At 49.8% G+C, this 18,050-nt stretch overlaps 1 protein-coding gene across 1 annotated transcript in view; it reads left to right on the top strand.

Annotated features, from left to right (window-relative positions):
- Nucleotides 1-18,050, top strand: part of LOC142262220 (BOS complex subunit NCLN-like) — a 31,905-nt gene that overhangs the window by 11,552 nt on the left and 2,303 nt on the right. The window contains exons 8-10 of the mRNA XM_075332154.1: nucleotides 1,731-1,870; nucleotides 2,298-2,479; nucleotides 9,873-9,960. Coding sequence (XP_075188269.1) covers nucleotides 1,731-1,870; nucleotides 2,298-2,479; nucleotides 9,873-9,960 — 410 coding nt within the window. The remainder of the gene's footprint in view (nucleotides 1-1,730; nucleotides 1,871-2,297; nucleotides 2,480-9,872; nucleotides 9,961-18,050) is intronic.

Genomic DNA, 18,050 nt, shown 5'->3' with positions numbered 1-18,050 from the left:
ATGTATCTCTGTATACAGGGAGCTCCCCCTAGTGGTGGCTGCAGATAGGATCTTATCATGTATCTCTGTATACAGGGAGCTCCCCCTAGTGGTGGCTGCAGACAGGATCTTATCATGTATCTCTATACAGGGAGCTTCCCCTAGTGGTGGCTGCAGACAGGATCTTATCATGTATCTCTGTATACAGAGAGCTCCCCCTAGTGGTGGCTGCAGACAGGATCTTATCATGTATCTCTGTATACAGGGAGCTCCCCCTAGTGGTGACTGCAGACAGGCTCTTATCATGTATCTCTGTATACACGGAGCTCCCCCTAGTGGTGACTGCAGACAGGATCTCATCATGTATCTCTGTATACAGGGAGCTCCCCCTAGTGGTGACTGCAGACAGGATCTTATCATGTATCTCTGTATACAGGGAGCTCCCCCTAGTGGTGGCTGCAGACAGGATCTTATCATGTATCTCTGTATACAGGGAGCTCCCCCTAGTGGTGGCTGCAGACAGGATCTTATCATGTATCTCTGTATACAGGGAGCTCCCCCTAGTGGTGGCTGCAGATAGGATCTTATCATGTATCTCTGTATACAGGGAGCTCCCCCTAGTGGTGGCTGCAGACAGGATCTTATCATGTATCTCTATACAGGGAGCTTCCCCTAGTGGTGGCTGCAGACAGGATCTTATCATGTATCTCTGTATACAGAGAGCTCCCCCTAGTGGTGGCTGCAGACAGGATCTTATCATGTATCTCTGTATACAGGGAGCTCCCCCTAGTGGTGACTGCAGACAGGCTCTTATCATGTATCTCTGTATACAGGGAGCTCCCCCTAGTGGTGACTGCAGACAGGATCTCATCATGTATCTCTGTATACAGGGAGCTCCCCCTAGTGGTGACTGCAGACAGGATCTTATCATGTATCTCTGTATACAGGGAGCTCCCCCTAGTGGTGGCTGCAGACAGGATCTTATCATGTATCTCTGTATACAGGGAGCTCCCTCTAGTGGTGGCTGCAGACAGGATCTTATCATGTATCTCTGTATACAGGGAGCTCCCCCTAGTGGTGACTGCAGACAGGATCTTATCATGTATTTCTGCATACAGGGAGCTCCCCCTAGTGGTGACTGCAGACAGGATCTTATCATGTATCTCTGTATACAGGGAGCTCCCTCTAGTGGTGGCTGCAGACAGGATCTTATCATGTATCTCTGTATACAGGGAGCTCCCCCTAGTGGTGACTGCAGACAGGATCTTATCATGTATCTCTGTATACAGGGAGCTCCCCCTAGTGGTGACTGCAGACAGGATCTTATCATGTATCTCTGTATACAGGGAGCTCCCCCTAGTGGTGGCTGCAGACAGGATCTTATCATGTATCTCTGTATACAGGGAGCTCCCCCTAGTGGTGGCTGCAGACAGGATCTTATCATGTATCTCTGTATACAGGGAGCTCCCTCTAGTGGTGGCTGCAGACAGGATCTTATCATGTATCTCTGTATACAGGGAGCTCCCCCTAGTGGTGGCTGCAGACAGGATCTTATCATATATCTCTGTATACAGGGACCTCCCCCTAGTGGTGGCTGCAGACAGGATCTTATCATGTATCTCTGTATACAGGGACCTCCCCCTAGTGGTGGCATCAGACAGAATAATATGTATTGCTGTCATCTCTTGTCTATCCCTACACCTCACTACTATGGATCTCTCCTTCTGACTCGCTGATCACTGCTCTTACAGAATTCAGCATCCTTCACGAGAATGTGGCGCTCGTCCTGTGCCTGGACACATTGGGCAATGGGGACTCCCTCCACCTTCATGTCTCTCGACCACCAGCAGAAGGGACAGCTCAGTGGGAGATTATGAAGGAGCTTCAGTCGGTTTGTAACCCTTAAAGTGTGTATTTATCCATCTTCTTTTAGACCCCTCTTCATGTATTTCCTTGGTTGCCTTCATTCTGGCTACTTACATTTCTCCTGGGTGACCTCCAATGTTTGGCTATATGCACCATACTGTAGGCTGCCTCTCCAGGCTGCACAGGCTTGTTTCTGTGATGCGGCTCCCTGTAGGCTTGTTTGTCCTCAGTTGTGTTCGTTGAATCATGAGTTCCCCGAGCAGAGTCCTCCAGGCCTGGGCTCGGGGTCATTGCTGGTAGCAGATTTCCCCTATATAGGACACTATTAATCGATGAGGCTCAGTCGTAGCCTCCTCCATGCCACCCAGGACGGGTTCCTTCATGGTCGACCCTGGAGTAGTGACGTCTCGCGCAGGCCACACTTGATCACATGGACTCGTTGGTTCTTCCAGGTCGTTCTGATGCCTCCGTTTCTTGGTGTAAATGTTTCAGTCGTTCATAAGAAGATTTATTTGGGAGAGACCATGTTATCCTGGGAACACGAGCAGTTCAGTGTCCAGAGACTCCCGGCCCTCACCGTCTCCCACCTGGACAACCACAAGAGCGGTGTGAAGACCTCCATCCTGGACACCAGGTGAGGAATCACCTCCTGCTTCATCTTCCTCCCAGAGGTCCACTGTCCTCTTTATTTTCCTGGATTTTCTGCTCCTCGTTTTCATCCTCTTCTTTTTGGACACTTCTTCTTCTTTATCCCTTCTTGTTCCTTCCCTCATCATCATGATTCTCCTCTTGTCCTTTTCCTCTTTACGCTTCTTCTTCTTCATCGTTACCTTTTCATTCTTCTTTATTCTTTTCGATCACTGTGATTTTGTTTCCTTTTCTTCATCTCACTATTCTTTACTTTCTTCCCATCCCCCTTTTTATCCCTCCTTTTTTCAACTACCAGCATCATTGTTGCCTTCTCTCTTTTCTTTCTTTTTCATTATTCTTGGTCTGAGCTTTTCTTTTCTATCATAATCATGATATTCTTCTTTATTTTCTCTTTCTTCTTCCACCATCATGGTTTTGTTCTCTTACTTTTCTTTTACCTTTTCTTTGCTGTTTTTTCCTTATCCCTTGTCTTCCTTTTTGTGTTTTCCATCATCATAGTTGTCTTCTTTGTTTTTCCTTCTTATTCATCACCTTGCCTTTCTCATTAATTCTTGATTTCTATCATCATCTTGATATTTTTCTTCGTTTTCTTTTTTTTCCTTTTCCATCATCATGATTTTCTTCTTTTCCTTTACCTTCTTTTCTTTGCTGTTTTTTCCTTATCCCTTGTCTTCCTTTTTGTGTTTTCCATTATCATAGTTGTCTTCTTTGTTTTTCCTTCTTATTCATCACCTTGCCTTTCTCATTAATTCTTGATTTCTATCATCATCTTGATATTTTTCTTCGTTTTCTTTTTTTTCCTTTTCCATCATCATGATTTTCTTCTTTTCTTTTACCTTCTTTTCTTTGCTGTTTTTTCCTTATCCCTTGTCTTCCTTTTTGTGTTTTGCATCATCATAGTTGTCTTCTTTGTTTTTCCTTCTTATTCATCACCTTGCCTTTCTCATTAATTCTTGATTTCTATCATCATCTTGATATTTTTCTTCGTTTTCTTTTTTTTCCTTTTCCATCATCATGATTTTCTTCTTTTCCTTTACCTTCTTTTCTTTGCTGTTTTTTCCTTATCCCTTGTTTTCCTTTTTGTGTTTTCCATTATCAGAGTTGTCTTCTTTGTTTTTCCTTCTTATTCATCACCTTCCCTTTCTCATTAATTCTTGATTTTTTTTCTTTCTTCTTTCTCCTCTGCTTCTGCCTCTTCCATCATTATGACTTTCTTCCTTTCCTTTTCTTCTCCCTACTCTTTTTTTCATTCTTACTGTTACTCTTTTTCTATTTTCCATCATTGACTTTATTTTATTCCTTTTCTTCCTACTCTTCTCTTCTTTCTTCTTCTTGTTACTCTTTTGTAACTTCTTTTTGTATTTCCTTCATTATTACTTTCTTCCTTTCCTTTTCTTCTTCCTACTCTTCTTTTCATTCTTCTATCTACTGTGATGCTAGCCACTACTTACAGAAAGTATGGACGGAAGAGAAGTCAGGAAAGCCAGGGTCTGGTAACAGAAGAACACGTATGAGCACAAGGAGTAAACTGAGGCATAGTCAGGTCAATATCTGAGAGTCAGAAGTCCAGAAGAGCACGAAATAGGTTCAGGGAGAAAGCAGAGACGTGGTCAGGTAATGGTCCGAGGTCAATAGGCAGGCGGTAACGACAGGAACAGGGAGCGGGTAGAGAGGAGTCAAATAACAGTCCAGGGTCAGAAAACAAAGATCAGAACACTAGCAGAGACACAGGCCAACAGCACAACTTCAGAACCAGAGAGAACAACTGACAAGGTTCTGGCCGAGCATGCTCAGTAAAGGAACCTGAGCAATGACCAGGAAGGTAGAACACCCGAGTAATCAGCACCAACATGGAATCCTGCGCTGTCAAACAAGCTGCTAGCTCAGTAACTCAGGAAAGTGCAGCAGAGCATCTCCAAAGGCAAGATGCTCTGCACAGACGAATCGAGTCACTGCCAGGTCTGTAATCCAGGAAAACGCAGGAGAGCATCTTTAAGTCGTGACACCTGCTCTTCTTTTCTTCCTTCTTGTTATTCTTCTTTTACTTTCTTTTTGTATTTCTTCATCATAATGATTATTTTCTATTTCTTTTTCTTCTTGAATTTTTTGTCTTCCCTGTTTTTGTTTTTTTCTGCTATGAAGCCCCCGATCCTCCTATTTTCTTTCATGAATAGGACACCACTAATGATCAGATGAGCAGAACATCTATAATTGTATATAGTAGTGCCTGTTAGACTTATGTTGACCATTTATAGAGCCAGTCTTTATACTCCATGTGCCCGGGCCTCGAAATGCTATGTGAACTGTGGGAAATTTTCACTCTTAATAACAAAGTGGGGTTTTATTACAGTATTTATCATTTTATACTTGTCCCGGTGAAGGTGGAGAGCAGGGGACAGGGGCTCCTAGTCTGTCCATGAGGATAGAGGGACCCTAGCTATCCCTTATCTCAGAGTTACTTCTCAAGGTGAGGATGTCTGAGCCGCCTTCCTTGCCCTAGCCCTGATATTATACCCCCAACCCCAGGGGAGGGCTAGGACAGGAGTGATTAAGGCACTAGAAATAGACAAACCAGGAAAACCTAAATCTCTATCTCACGGCACAGACACAGAGGTATAAGACAAAAAGAGCAAAGGAGGAAAATAAGAGCAGGGAGGAAACTACAGGAGAACGCCACAGCAACTTCACACACAAAGTAAAGCTGGAGTCACACTCGTGCGAGTCTTGCATCGCATCACCTGGCATGGCCTGCCACCCGCCTGACAGGAGCGTCTCAGCTGCATAGAAATACATGCTGCGAACTCGCTCCTGTGTGGCCGTGCCGGGTAATGTGATGCGAGACTCGCATGAGTCTCGCAAGTGTGACTCCGGCCTAATACAATCACCAGCAGGGCTGGGACATAACAGCACACACACTGGTTTTCGCAAAAGCTATAGTCGGCATGGGAAGTCAGACTCCTCCATCTTAAAAAGGCGGGGAATAACTGTGATAGGTCTCCCACAACATGGGATCCCAGAGGTCACCAGCCCGATCACTAATGAGCACACAAGTGGTCGACGCCTGAGCCTGCCTGTCCAACTCAGAAGCAGCAGAGAATTCACAGTTAGGAATGTCAGATTCTGCAGTGTGAACAGTGTCAGATGCCGCCATGACACTCGGCGAGTTTAGAGCCAAACACCCTGTGGAAATAATCTAGACATGGAGGAGATCTGGTGTCCCGGCAAGAAGGATCCAGCTGTTGACATTGCACATTGTACTTAAAGAGTAACTAAACTGTTTGGTTTTTTTACTTATTGATCTTTGTTTGCAAAATTATGAATCTTTTTAATTTTCTCCATCTAATATATAAAGCTCAGTGTGTGTGTGTGTGTGTGTGCGTGTGCGTGTGCGTGTATGTGTGTGTGTGTGTGTGTGTGTGTGTGTGTATGTGTGTGTGTGTGTGTGTGTGTGTGTGTGTGTGTGTATGTCCGCTAAAGGAATCTCCACCGTAGCATTTACAATAACGAAATTTTGCACAGACGCCCCATGTGTCAGGAATGTTTTGATGGGAAGATTTAACCCCGTGCTTTACAGTTACTCTAAAAAAAAACATGCCTCCATTAAACTCAATGGAGGTGTGAGTTAAAGGTCATTAATAGCAACTGTCAGTGGTTGCTATAGGAACAAAATAAACTGTTAGTATAAGAAGCCGGGCAAAGAGACAGCCGGGCAAAGACACAGACCTAGAAAGAGACAGACCTAGAAAGAGACAGACCTAGAAAGAGACAGACCTAGAAAGAGACAAACGGTCAAAGAGACAGACCTGGAAAGAGACAGACCTGAAAAGAGACAGACGGGGAAAGAGACAGACGGTCAAAGAGACAGACCTGGAAAGAGACAGACCTGAAAAGAGACAGACCTGAAAAGAGACAGACGGGGAAAGAGACAGGCGGGGAAAGAGACAGACGGGGAAAGAGACAGACGGGAAAAGAGACAGTCCTGGAAAAGAGACAGTCTTGGAAAAGAGACAGTCATGGAAAAGAGACAGACGGGTAAAGAGAAAGACGGGGAAAGAAATAGACAGAAACACAGAGACATACACAGACATAGAGACAGACACAGACACAGAGATAGAGACAGATAGACTGATACAAATAAAGAGAGATAGAAACAGATAGACACAAACAGACAAGGAAAGAGACAGACAGACAGCGACACATATACAGAGACTGGGAGAGAGACAGTTACTATCCCGGGCAACGCTGGGTACTACAGCTAGTTACCTTATATTTTTCCATTTTTCTCTAAGGGGTGCTTCACACACAGCGAGCTCGCTGCCGAGATCGCTGCTGAGTCACGCTTTTTGTGACGCAGCAGTGACCTCATTAGCGATCTCGCTGTGTGTGACAATGAGCAGCGATCTGGCCCCTGCTGCGAGATCGCTGCTCGTTACACACAGCCCTGGTTCGTTTTCTTCAAAGGCGCTCTCCCGCTGTGATACACAGATCGCTGTGTGTGACAGCGAGAGAGCGACAAATGAAGCGAGCAGAGAGCAGGAGCCGGCGTCTGACAGCTGAGGTAAGCTTGTAACCAAGATAAACATTGGGTAACCAAGGTGGTTACCCGATATTTACCTTAGTTACCAGCCTCTGCAGCTCTCACGCTGCCTGTGCTGCCGGCTCCGGCTCTCTGCACATGTAGCTGCTGTACACATCGGGTTAATTAACCCGATGTGTACTGTAGCTAGGAGAGCAAAGAGCCAGCGCTAAGCAGTGTGCGCGTCTCCCTGCTCTCTGCACATGTAGCTGCTGTACACATCGGGTTAATTAACCCGATGTGTACTGTAGCTAGGAGAGCAAGGAGCCAGCGCTAAGCAGTGTGCGCGGCTCCCTGCTCTCTGCACATGTAGCTGCATTACACATCGGGTTAATTAACCCGATGTGTACTGTAGCTAGGAGAGCAAAGCTAAGCGGTGTGCGCTGGTAACTAATGTAAACATCGGGTAACCATACCCGATGTTTACCTTAGTTACCAGTGTCCGCAGCTTCCAGACGCCGGCTCCGTGCAAGCGCAGCGTCGCTTGCACGTCGCTGCTGGCTGGGGGCTGGTCACTGGTGAGATCTGCCTGTTTGACAGCTCACCAGCGACCATGTAGCGATGCAGCAGCGATCCTGACCAGGTCAGATCGCTGGTCGGATCGCTGCTGCATCGCTAAAGTGTGAAGGTACCCTAACTCCTCGGTGATATTGCTGTTTCTGCTGCCTTGTCCCTGAACTCACAGAAGCTGATTTGATCTGCAGGTGTCACGGATCTCTGATCTTCAGCGTCAGCCTCTCGCTCTGCTCTTCGCGCTCAGACAGGGAGGGTGTTTCTACTGTCTGAGCGCGAAAAAGGGGACACGAGAGGCTCCCACAGGAGATCTCAGATCTGCCAGATCAAAACAGCTTCTGTGAGTGCAGGAACAAGGCAGCACAAACAGCAATATCACCGAGGAGTTTGCGAAAAATTGAAACAATATAAGGTAATGGAGAAAATTACAAAGATTCATAACTTCACAAAGATAGGTTAAAAATGTAGTAAAAAAAAAAAAAGTAAACAGTCTTTAACTCCTTAACCACCGCGGTCATAGTGTTAATCCCACCTGGCTGCTGCAGGCAGCCGAGGGGATCCGCACACATGTCAGCTGATTTCTACAGCTGACATGTGTGCCTAGCAGGCACGATCAAATCTGCGATCTGCCCGTACCTGTTAACGCCTTCAATGGAGCTATATAATAGCGGTCACGGTAGAAGTTTACTCACCGCCCGATATTAGAAATCACATAACGTGATCACGTGGATCCGGTGGTTGTCATGGTAGCTCACATGACATCCTGTAACCAACAGCTGAGTACTGCCTGTTACAAGAGATGAGCTTTTCTCCCGATCTGGGTGATGCTGCTCTGATCGGGGGAAAACAATGAGCGATCAGACTGCTGATCCTTATAGCCCCTTGGGGGACTATTAAAAATAAAATAATAAAGTAAAAAAAAAAAGTTTTGAAAAATTAAAAAATCCTAAAAGTTCAAATCACACCCCCTTTCGCCCCATTGAAAATTAAAGGGTTAAAAAAATAAATAAATATACACATATTTGGTATTGCCGCGTTCAGAAACGCCCAATCTATCAAAGTCTAAAATCAATTAATCTCATTGGTAAACGGCGTAGCGGCAAAAACATTCCAAACGCCAAAATTAAGCTTTTTGGTTGCCACAAATTTTGCACAAAATTCAATAACTGGCGATGAAAACGTAGCATCTGTGCAACAATGGTACCATTAAAAATGTCAGCTCGAGATGCAAAAAATAAGCCATCACTGAGCCATAGATCCTGAAAAATGAGAACGCTACGGGTCGCGGAATATGGCGCAGAACGTGCAACACTTTTTTGGGACAAACTTGTGATTTTTTTAACCCTTTACATACAAGTAAACCTATTCATGTATGGTGCCTATGAACTCGCACTGACCTGAGGCATCACACCCACACATCAGTTTTACCATATAGTGAACACGGTGAATAAAATATCTCAAAAACTATCGTGCAATCGCACTTTTTTTGCAATTTTTCCGTATTTGGATTTTTTTTTCTGTTTTCCAGTACACTATATGGTAAAACTCATGGTTTCATTTAAAAGTAAAACTCGTCCCGCAAAAAACAAGCCCTCATATGGCAAGATTGAAGTAAAAATAAAAAAGTTACGTCTCTTGGAAGAAGGGGAGCAAAAAACCCCCCAAAAAACGAAAAACAGAAAATTGGCTGTGAGTGAAGGGGTTAAATTAAATTTTGGGGAGAATAATGTAATATGTATTCTTGGGCCATCAATAGGTCTGACAAGATCACTGCCAATCAGCTGTGGAAGCTGCAGTACCAGGCTCGGCCACAACTCTCTGTATGGCGCTGTGCCCAGCTGAACATTTAGTAGAGATGTCGAGAGCCAAATTCCCAACCATTACAGTAATGGCTTCTCGAAGGTCATCTGCTGGAATTATTAGATCAGAAGTAGATGGGGTCCCAAATAATCCTAGTCTCGGCATAATCCCATCATAATCTGATGATCCCTACGGTCACATTCCTGGCTTTGCTGATCGGTGTTATGGTCACGATCCTCGGCGTTCACATGATTAGTGGGAGACAAATGGCAGAGATGTCTTGTCCTTGTCCGAGGTCGTGCGGTGAAGGTCAGGAGCCAGATTTATCAGGTACGTGCAGCGCTGGGGGTATAAGTCCCGACACTGTCCCGTCCCACAATCATATTACTAGGATTAGTAATTCTCTCATGATGTCTCGGATGGAGTTTCCCTTTAATTCTCTAGATGAGGATGCGGTGAGGGATCTAACCGTCAATGTCTCCTCCAGGTCCCGCGTAGACGTGAAGAAGCTGCGGAGAAACACTGAGATCCTCTGCGAGGTTCTGGCCCGGCTTCTGTACAAGGACACAATACGGGTGAGATCCGGTCACTGCTGTGGTCGCAAAACCTAAAATGACCCAGACCTTCTAGATTCAGGTCCAAGGCCCACGAGATGTCCTCAGATTTAAGGAAATCAGTTGTCTCAAACCATCACCCTCCTGTCACAAAGAGGTTTTTACAAACATCGGCGGCTGTCATGGCGGCGGCGGGATCTGTGGAGGCTAGAGATTCTGGTACTCCGCCTGATAACTTCAGCGCAGGGAGACTCAGATGTCAACCCACAGCCCTGTAGTTCATAGGCAGGCTAGCAAGAGTCAATATCTGCTGGTCTGCTTGTTAGTTTCCTTTGATCACATGATATGGGGGAGCCAATCACATTTCCTCCCCTCTCTGGACAATTCTATTAATGCCTGCTATAGCTTTTCCATGCTGGTCTGGTGAGATGTTGTAATCCAGACTTACTGGTCATTGTAGTACTTTATTGCTGTGAGCGGTTGTGGTGTTAACCCTTTTTGTCTTTTTGTTGCTGCCGTACTTCTCTTGCTTTTCTCTTTTGTCTCTTACTGTTTGCTCCTGTGAGTTTGCAGGGTGTCTGAGTTTTGTTTTTTTCCTGTCTGTCTTAATCTGTGTTGCCATCACACTCCTGACCCTTCCTTTACAATTTTGTTATGGTCAGGAGAATAAGGACTCCGGCATCTCCACCATCAGGGGTAATCTGGAGGTTAGGGATAGCCTAGGATCCCCGCAGTCACATTGTGATACCTATTCATGCCAGAGGCAAAGCCAGGGGAATTAGGAGTCATCTGAATGGACGTCCACAGCGGGTAGAGCGCGTTTACTACGGAGGTGCATCCTAATGATAGTGAGCAGAGAGACAACCTCACCAGGTGATCGCGGTGTGAGTGAACATAAAACAACATACAAGCACCAGAACCAATAATACTGCCATACAGTGACCGTATAATGGTAGATACCAGACCGGCAGTATAAGAGATACCTGCAGCCCCTGCTCCCTGTGTATAATACCCTTACCCCGGCCCTCCGCTCCCCGTGTATAATGCCCTCACCCCAGGCCCTCCGCTCCCTGTGTATAATGTCCCTACCCCCGGCCCTCCGCTCCCTGTGTATAGTGCCCTTACTCCCGACCCTCCGCTCCCTGTGTATAATGCCCTTACCCCCGGCCCTCCGCTCCCTGTGTAGAATGCCCTTACCCCCGGCCCTCCGCTCCCTGTGTATAGTGCCCTTACTCCCGACCCTCCGCTCCCTGTGTATAATGCCCTTACCCCCGGCCCTCCGCTCCCTGTGTAGAATGCCCTTACCCCCGGCCCTCCGCTCCCTGTGTATAATGCCCTTACCCCCGGCCCTCTGCTCCCTGTGTATAGTGCCCTTACCCCCGGCCCTCCGCTCCCCGTGTATAATGCCCTTACCCCCGGCCCTCCGCGTATAATGCCCTCACCCCCGGCCCTCCGCTCCCCACGTATAATGCCCTTATTCCCGGCCCTCCGCTCCCCGCCTACAATGCCCTCACCCCCGGCCCTCCGCTCCCCGCCTACAATGCCCTCACCCCCGGCCCTCCGCTCCCCGTGTATAACGCCCCTCCACCCGTCCCTCCGCTCCCCATGTATAATGCCCTTACCCCCAGCCCTCCGCTCCCCGCGTATAATGCCCTTACCCCCAGCCCTCCGCTCCCTGCGTATAATGCCCTTACCCCCAGCCCTCCGCTCCCTGTGTATAATGCCCTTAGCCCGGCCCTCCGCTCCCTGTGTATAACGCCCTTACCCCCGGCCCTCCGCTCCCTGTGTATAATGCCCTTACCCCCAGCCCTCCGCTCCCTGTGTATAATGCCCTTAGCCCGGCCCTCCGCTCCCTTTGTATAACGCCCTTACCCCCGGCCCTCCGCTCCCTGTGTATAACGCCCTTACCCCCGGCCCTCCGCTCCCTGTGTATAATGCCCTTACCCCCGGCCCTCCGCTCCCTGTGTATAATGCCCTTACCCCCGGCCCTCCGCTCCCTGTGTATAATGCCCTTACCCCCGGCCCTCCGCTTTCTGTGTATAATGCCCCTACCCCCGGCCCTCCGCTTCCTGTGTATAACGCCCTTACCCCCGGCCCTCCGCTCCCTGTGTATAATGCCCTTACCCCCGGCCCTCTGCTTTCTATGTATAATGCCCTTACCCCGGCCCTCCGCTCCCTGTGTATAATGCCCTTACCCCCGGCCCTCCGCTCTCTGTGTATAATGCCCTTACCCCGGCCCTCCGCTTTCTGTGTATAATGCCCTTACCCCGGCCCTCCGCTCCCTGTGTATAATGCCCTTACCCCCGGCCCTCCGCTCCCTGTGTATAATGCCCTTACCCCCGGCCCTCCGCTTTCTGTGTATAATGCCCTTACCCCGGCCCTCCGCTCTCTGTGTATAATGCCCTTACCCCCGGCCCTCCGCTCCCTGTGTATAATGCCCTTACCCCCGGCCCTCCGCTTTCTGTGTATAATGCCCTTACCCCGGCCCTCCGCTCCCTGTGTATAATGCCCTTACCCCGGCCCTCCGCTCCCTGTGTATAATGCCCTTACCCCCGGCCCTCCGCTTTCTGTGTATAATGCCCTTACCCCGGCCCTCCGCTCCCTGTGTATAATGCCCTCACCCCCGGCCCTCCGCTCTCTGTGTATAATGCCCTTAGCCCGGCCCTCCGCTCCCTGTGTATAATGCCCTTACCCCGGCCCTCCGCTCCCTGTGTATAATGCCCTTACCCCCGGCCCTCCGCTCCCTGTGTATAGTGCCCTTACCCCGGCCCTCCGCTCCCTGTGTATAATGCCCTCACCCCCGGCCCTCCGCTCCCCGTGTATAACGCCCCTCCCCCCGTGTATAACGCCCCTCCCCCCGGCCCTCCGCTCCCCATGTATAATGCCCTTACCCCCGGCCCTCCGCTCCCCATGTATAATGCCCTTACCCCCAGCCCTCCGCTCCCTGCGTATAATGCCCTTACCCCCAGCCCTCCGCTCCCTGCGTATAATGCCCTTACCCCCGGCCCTCCGCTCCCTGTGTATAACGCCCTTACCCCCAGCCCTCCGCTCCCTGCGTATAACGCCCTTACCCCGGCCCTCCGCTCCCTGTGTATAACGCCCTTACCCCCGGCCCTCCGCTCCCTGTGTATAACGCCCTTACCCCCGGCCCTCCGCTCCCTGTGTATAACGCCCTTACCCCCGGCCCTCCGCTTTCTGTGTATAATGCCCTTACCCCGGCCCTCCGCTCTCTGTGTATAATGCCCTTACCCCGGCCCTCCGCTCCCTGTGTATAACGCCCTTACCCCCGGCCCTCCGCTCCCTGTGTATAACGCCCTTACCCCGGCCCTCCGCTCCCTGTGTATAACGCCCTTACCCTCGGCCCTCCGCTCCCTGTGTATAACGCCCTTACCCCCGGCCCTCCGCTCCCTGTGTATAATGTCCTTACCCCCGGCCCTCCGCTCCCTGTGTATAATGCCCTTACCCCCGGCCCTCCGCTCCCCGTGTATAACGCCCTCACCCCCGGCCCTCCGCTCCCTGTGTATAATGCCCTTACCCCGGCCCTCCGCTCCCCGTGTATAATGCCCTTACCCCCGGCCCTCCGCTCCCTGTGAATAATGCCCTTACCCCGGCCTTCCCCCCCCCCGCTGCTGCCTCCATCATTGGCTTCTTATATAGAGTAAAGCCAGAATTGTAATGTTTTATACCACGCGACATTACTGAGAAGACGAGGCGGTTTCTGGTTTCGAGGCTTTGAAGGCTCCGTCCTCATTATCTTCTGAAGAAATGAGACGAGTTATTATTATAATGGAAGGAGACGGGATGACATTGTCTGATGAAGGACATGAGGCGTGTGACCTCCGGCTGCGGTAATGACGGCCGGCGGAGACCATAATATGCTCACTGTAGGCCCCGGATAATGGGGCTGGAGATGAGCGCGATTCCACGCTCTGCGAGCTCTAAATAAGTGAACCTCCGCAGGCGATCAGTAAATATCACCAGGAACCTCCGCCACATACTGTATATACGGCCAGCAGTCGTGTATATATTGCTGTAGGCGCTATATAGAGACTCCGGAGAAACTGCAGGTGACAAGAGGGGGAGTATTTTACCCCCCGCAGATTTGTGGAGGTCCCTGATGTATTCTTCAATCCCTATCTGACCCTCGTTCTCTCTCTTCATTGCAATTACAGCATTCACCCGATATTGGAAGGGATGAATTTACCGACGCTCGATGGGGCAAACCTTTAACCATTGGACTGCCAGTAAAACACATTATACGCACTAGGGAATAATGTCCGATCCCCAGGACGAGTGGAGGACAGGACCACTTGGGTACAATGAACACTAAATGTAGATGCCTGGAGACCGCAGATAGCGAAGGAAAAACAGACCCAGACGCCCCTTATAACGGCCATGGAATATTGTCAAGGGCACATTCCTGTACATGTGGCTTTTTAGATCTTTCTGTGTTCAAGGTCTACCTTGATTTAGAATAAATGGCGCCTGAATTATTCCTTTCCACAGTTTCCTTCTCCTTACCAGACAGTCACTAGAGGATAGAAGGGACTGGAAGCAGCCCTCGTCTCCTGAGCCTCTCAGCCTCTTCAACCCTTCGCCTCTTCAGCCCTTCACCTCATCGGCCTCTCACCTCCTGAGCGACTCGCCTCACCAACTCCTGAGCCCCTCACCTCATCGGCCTCTCACCTCCTGAGCGACTCGCCTCCTCAACTCCTGAGCCCCTCACCTCCTGAGCGACTCGCCTCACCAACTCCTGAGCCCCTCACCTCATCGACCTCTCACCTCCTGAGCGACTCGCCTCCCCAACTCCTGAGCCCCTCATCCTGAGCCCCTCACCTCATCGGCCTCTCACCTCCTGAGCGACTCGCCTCACCAACTCCTGAGCCCCTCACCTCATCGGCCTCTCACCTCCTGAGCGACTCGCCTCACCAACTCCTGAGCCCCTCACCTCATCGGCCTCTCACCTCCTGAGCGACTCGCCTCCTCAACTCCTGAGCCCCTCACCTCCTGAGCGACTCGCCTCACCAACTCCTGAGCCCCTCACCTCATCGACCTCTCACCTCCTGAGCGACTCGCCTCCCCAACTCCTGAGCCCCTCATCCTGAGCCCCTCACCTCATCGGCCTCTCACCTCCTGAGCGACTCGCCTCACCAACTCCTGAGCCCCTCACCTCATCGGCCTCTCACCTCCTGAGCGACTCGCCTCCCCAACTCCTGAGCCCCTCATCCTGAGCCCCTCACCTCATCGGCCTCTCACCTCCTGAGCGACTCGCCTCACCAACTCCTGAGCCCCTCACCTCATCGACCTCTCACCTCCTGAGCGACTCGCCTCACCAACTCCTGAGCCCCTCATCCTGAGCCCCTCACCTCATCGGCCTCTCACCTCCTGAGCGACTCGCCTCACCAACTCCTGAGCCCCTCACCTGATCGGCCTCTCACCTCCTGAGCCCCTCACCTCATCGGCCTCTCACCTCCTGAGCGACTCGCCTCCTCAACTCCTGAGCCCCTCACCTCCTGAGCGACTCGCCTCACCAACTCCTGAGCCCCTCACCTCATCGACCTCTCACCTCCTGAGCGACTCGCCTCCCCAACTCCTGAGCCCCTCATCCTGAGCCCCTCACCTCATCGGCCTCTCACCTCCTGAGCGACTCGCCTCACCAACTCCTGAGCCCCTCACCTCATCGGCCTCTCACCTCCTGAGCGACTCGCCTCACCAACTCCTGAGCCCCTCACCTCATCGGCCTCTCACCTCCTGAGCAACTCGCCTCCCCAACTCCTGAGCCCCTCACCTCCTGAGCGACTCGCCTCCCCAACTCCTGAGCCCCTCACCTCCTGAGCGACTCGCCTCCCCAACTCCTGAGCCCCTCACCTCATCGGCCCCTCACCTCCCGAGCAACTCGCCTCCCCAACTCCTGAGCCCCTCACCGCCTGAGCCCCTCACCTCATCGGCCCCTCACTTCCTGAGCGACTCGCCTCCCCAACTCCTGAGCCCCTCACCTCATCAGCCCCTCACCGCCTGAGCAACTCGCCTCCCCAACTCCTGAGCCCCTCACCTCATCAGCCCCTCACCGCCTGAGCAACTCGCCTCCCCAACTCCTGAGCCCCTCACCTCCTCGGCCCCTCACCACGTCGACCCCTCACCTTCTGAGCCTCTCAGCCTCCTCGACCGCTCAGTCTCCTTAGCCTCCTGAGCCCTTAGCCTCCAGAGTCCTCAGACACAGACATCTTTCTATTTTTCCTGTCAGAAAAAGACCCAAAAATGTCCCCACTGCTGCATAACTTCCTTTGACCATACAAGGCAAAGGTAGTTTTGTGAATGGCCAGCAGAGGTCAGTGTAGATGCTACAATTCTCAGAGTAAGGCTTCAGAAGGCACAGATAATTTCCAACATTATAGAGAAACACACGGCCCATCAGAGGACATCTTCGTAATTTCTATTCTGTCACTACATACCTCCTTAGTTTGAACAGACCCATCCCCAGTGTTTGCCACCATATATCTCTATTGATTATTTCTTTTCACATCAACTGTACAGGTCAAATAAGTCTTTAAGTGTTTTTACCATAGTTGCAATTCCCAGCAGCGGGGTACAACACCAACATTCACAATAAACATACATACCAAATAAAAATCTTTAGATGGTCACATTTACCACTTCAGATTACATATCCAGTGTTTATCACAGAAACATGACCAGATTACAGTCCTGTGGCAGAGGAGGGACCAGATTACAGTCTGGATCACTCACAAAGAAGTGATCAGATTACAGTCCTGTATCAATCACAGAAGAGTGACCAAATGACAGACCGGTTTCAGTCACAAATAAGTGACCACATTAGTCCTGGGTCAGTCACAGATGGAGATAGATGGCTATATATATATATATATATATATAGCCAACACACACACACAGTATTCAGACCCCTTTAAATTTTTCACTTTTTGTTTTATTGCAGCCATTTGGTAAATTCCGAAAAGTTCATTTTTTTCTCCTTAATGTGCACTCTGCACCCCCATCCCCCATCTTCACAGAAAAAAAACAAACGTAGAAATTTTTTTGCAAATTTATTAAACAAGGAAAACTGAAATATGACCATGTGATAAGTATTCAGCCCCTTTGCTCAGACACTCATATGTAAGTCACATGCTGTCCATTTCCTTGTGATCCTCCTTGAGATGGTTCTCCTCCTTCATTGGGGTCCAGTTGTGTGTAATTACACTGATAGGACTTGATTTGGAAAGGCGCACACCTGTCTATATAACACCTCACAGCTCACAGTGCATGTCACACCAAATGAGAATCATGAGGTCAAAGGAACTGCCCAAGAAGCTCAGAGACAGAATTGTGCCAAGGCACAGATCTGGCCAAGGTTACTAAAGAATTTCTGCAGTGCTCAAGGTTCCGAAGAGCACAGTGGCCTCCATAATCCTCAAATGGAAGAAGTTTGGGACCACAAGAACTCTTCCTAGACCTGGCCGTCCAGCCAAACTGAGCAATCGTGGGAGAAGAGCCTTGGTGAGAGAGGTAAAGAAGAACCCCAAGATCACTGTGGCTGAGCTCCAGAGATGCAGTAGGGAGATGGGAGAAAGTTCCACAAAGTCAACTATCACTGCAGTCTTCACCAGTCGGGCCTTTATGGCAGAGTGGCCCGACGGAAGCCTTTCCTCAGTGGAAGACACATGAAAGCCCGCATAGAGTTTGCAAAAAAAACACATGGAGGACTCCCAGACTATGAGAAATAAGATTCTCTGGTCTGATGAGACGAAGATAGGACTTTCAGGTGATAATTCTAAGCGGTATGTGTGGAGAAAACCAGGCACTGCTCATCACCCGCCCAATACAATCCCTACAGTGAGACATGGTGGTGGCAGCATCATGCTATGAGGGCAGGGACAGGACGACTGGTTACAATTGAAGGAAAGATGAATACGGCCAAGTACAGAGATATCCTGGAAGAAAACCTCCTCCAGATGCTCTGGACCTCAGACTTGGCTGAAGGTGCACTTTCCAACAAGACAATGACCCTAAGCACACAGCTAAAATAACAAAGGAGCGGCTTCAGAACAACTCTGTGACCATTCTTGACCTGCTCAGCCATAGCCCTGACCTAA

This window comes from Anomaloglossus baeobatrachus, chromosome 1, assembly GCF_048569485.1.
Source record: "Anomaloglossus baeobatrachus isolate aAnoBae1 chromosome 1, aAnoBae1.hap1, whole genome shotgun sequence".
NCBI lineage: Eukaryota > Metazoa > Chordata > Amphibia > Anura > Aromobatidae > Anomaloglossus > Anomaloglossus baeobatrachus.
This window is presented reverse-complemented; position numbering and strand designations above follow the sequence as displayed.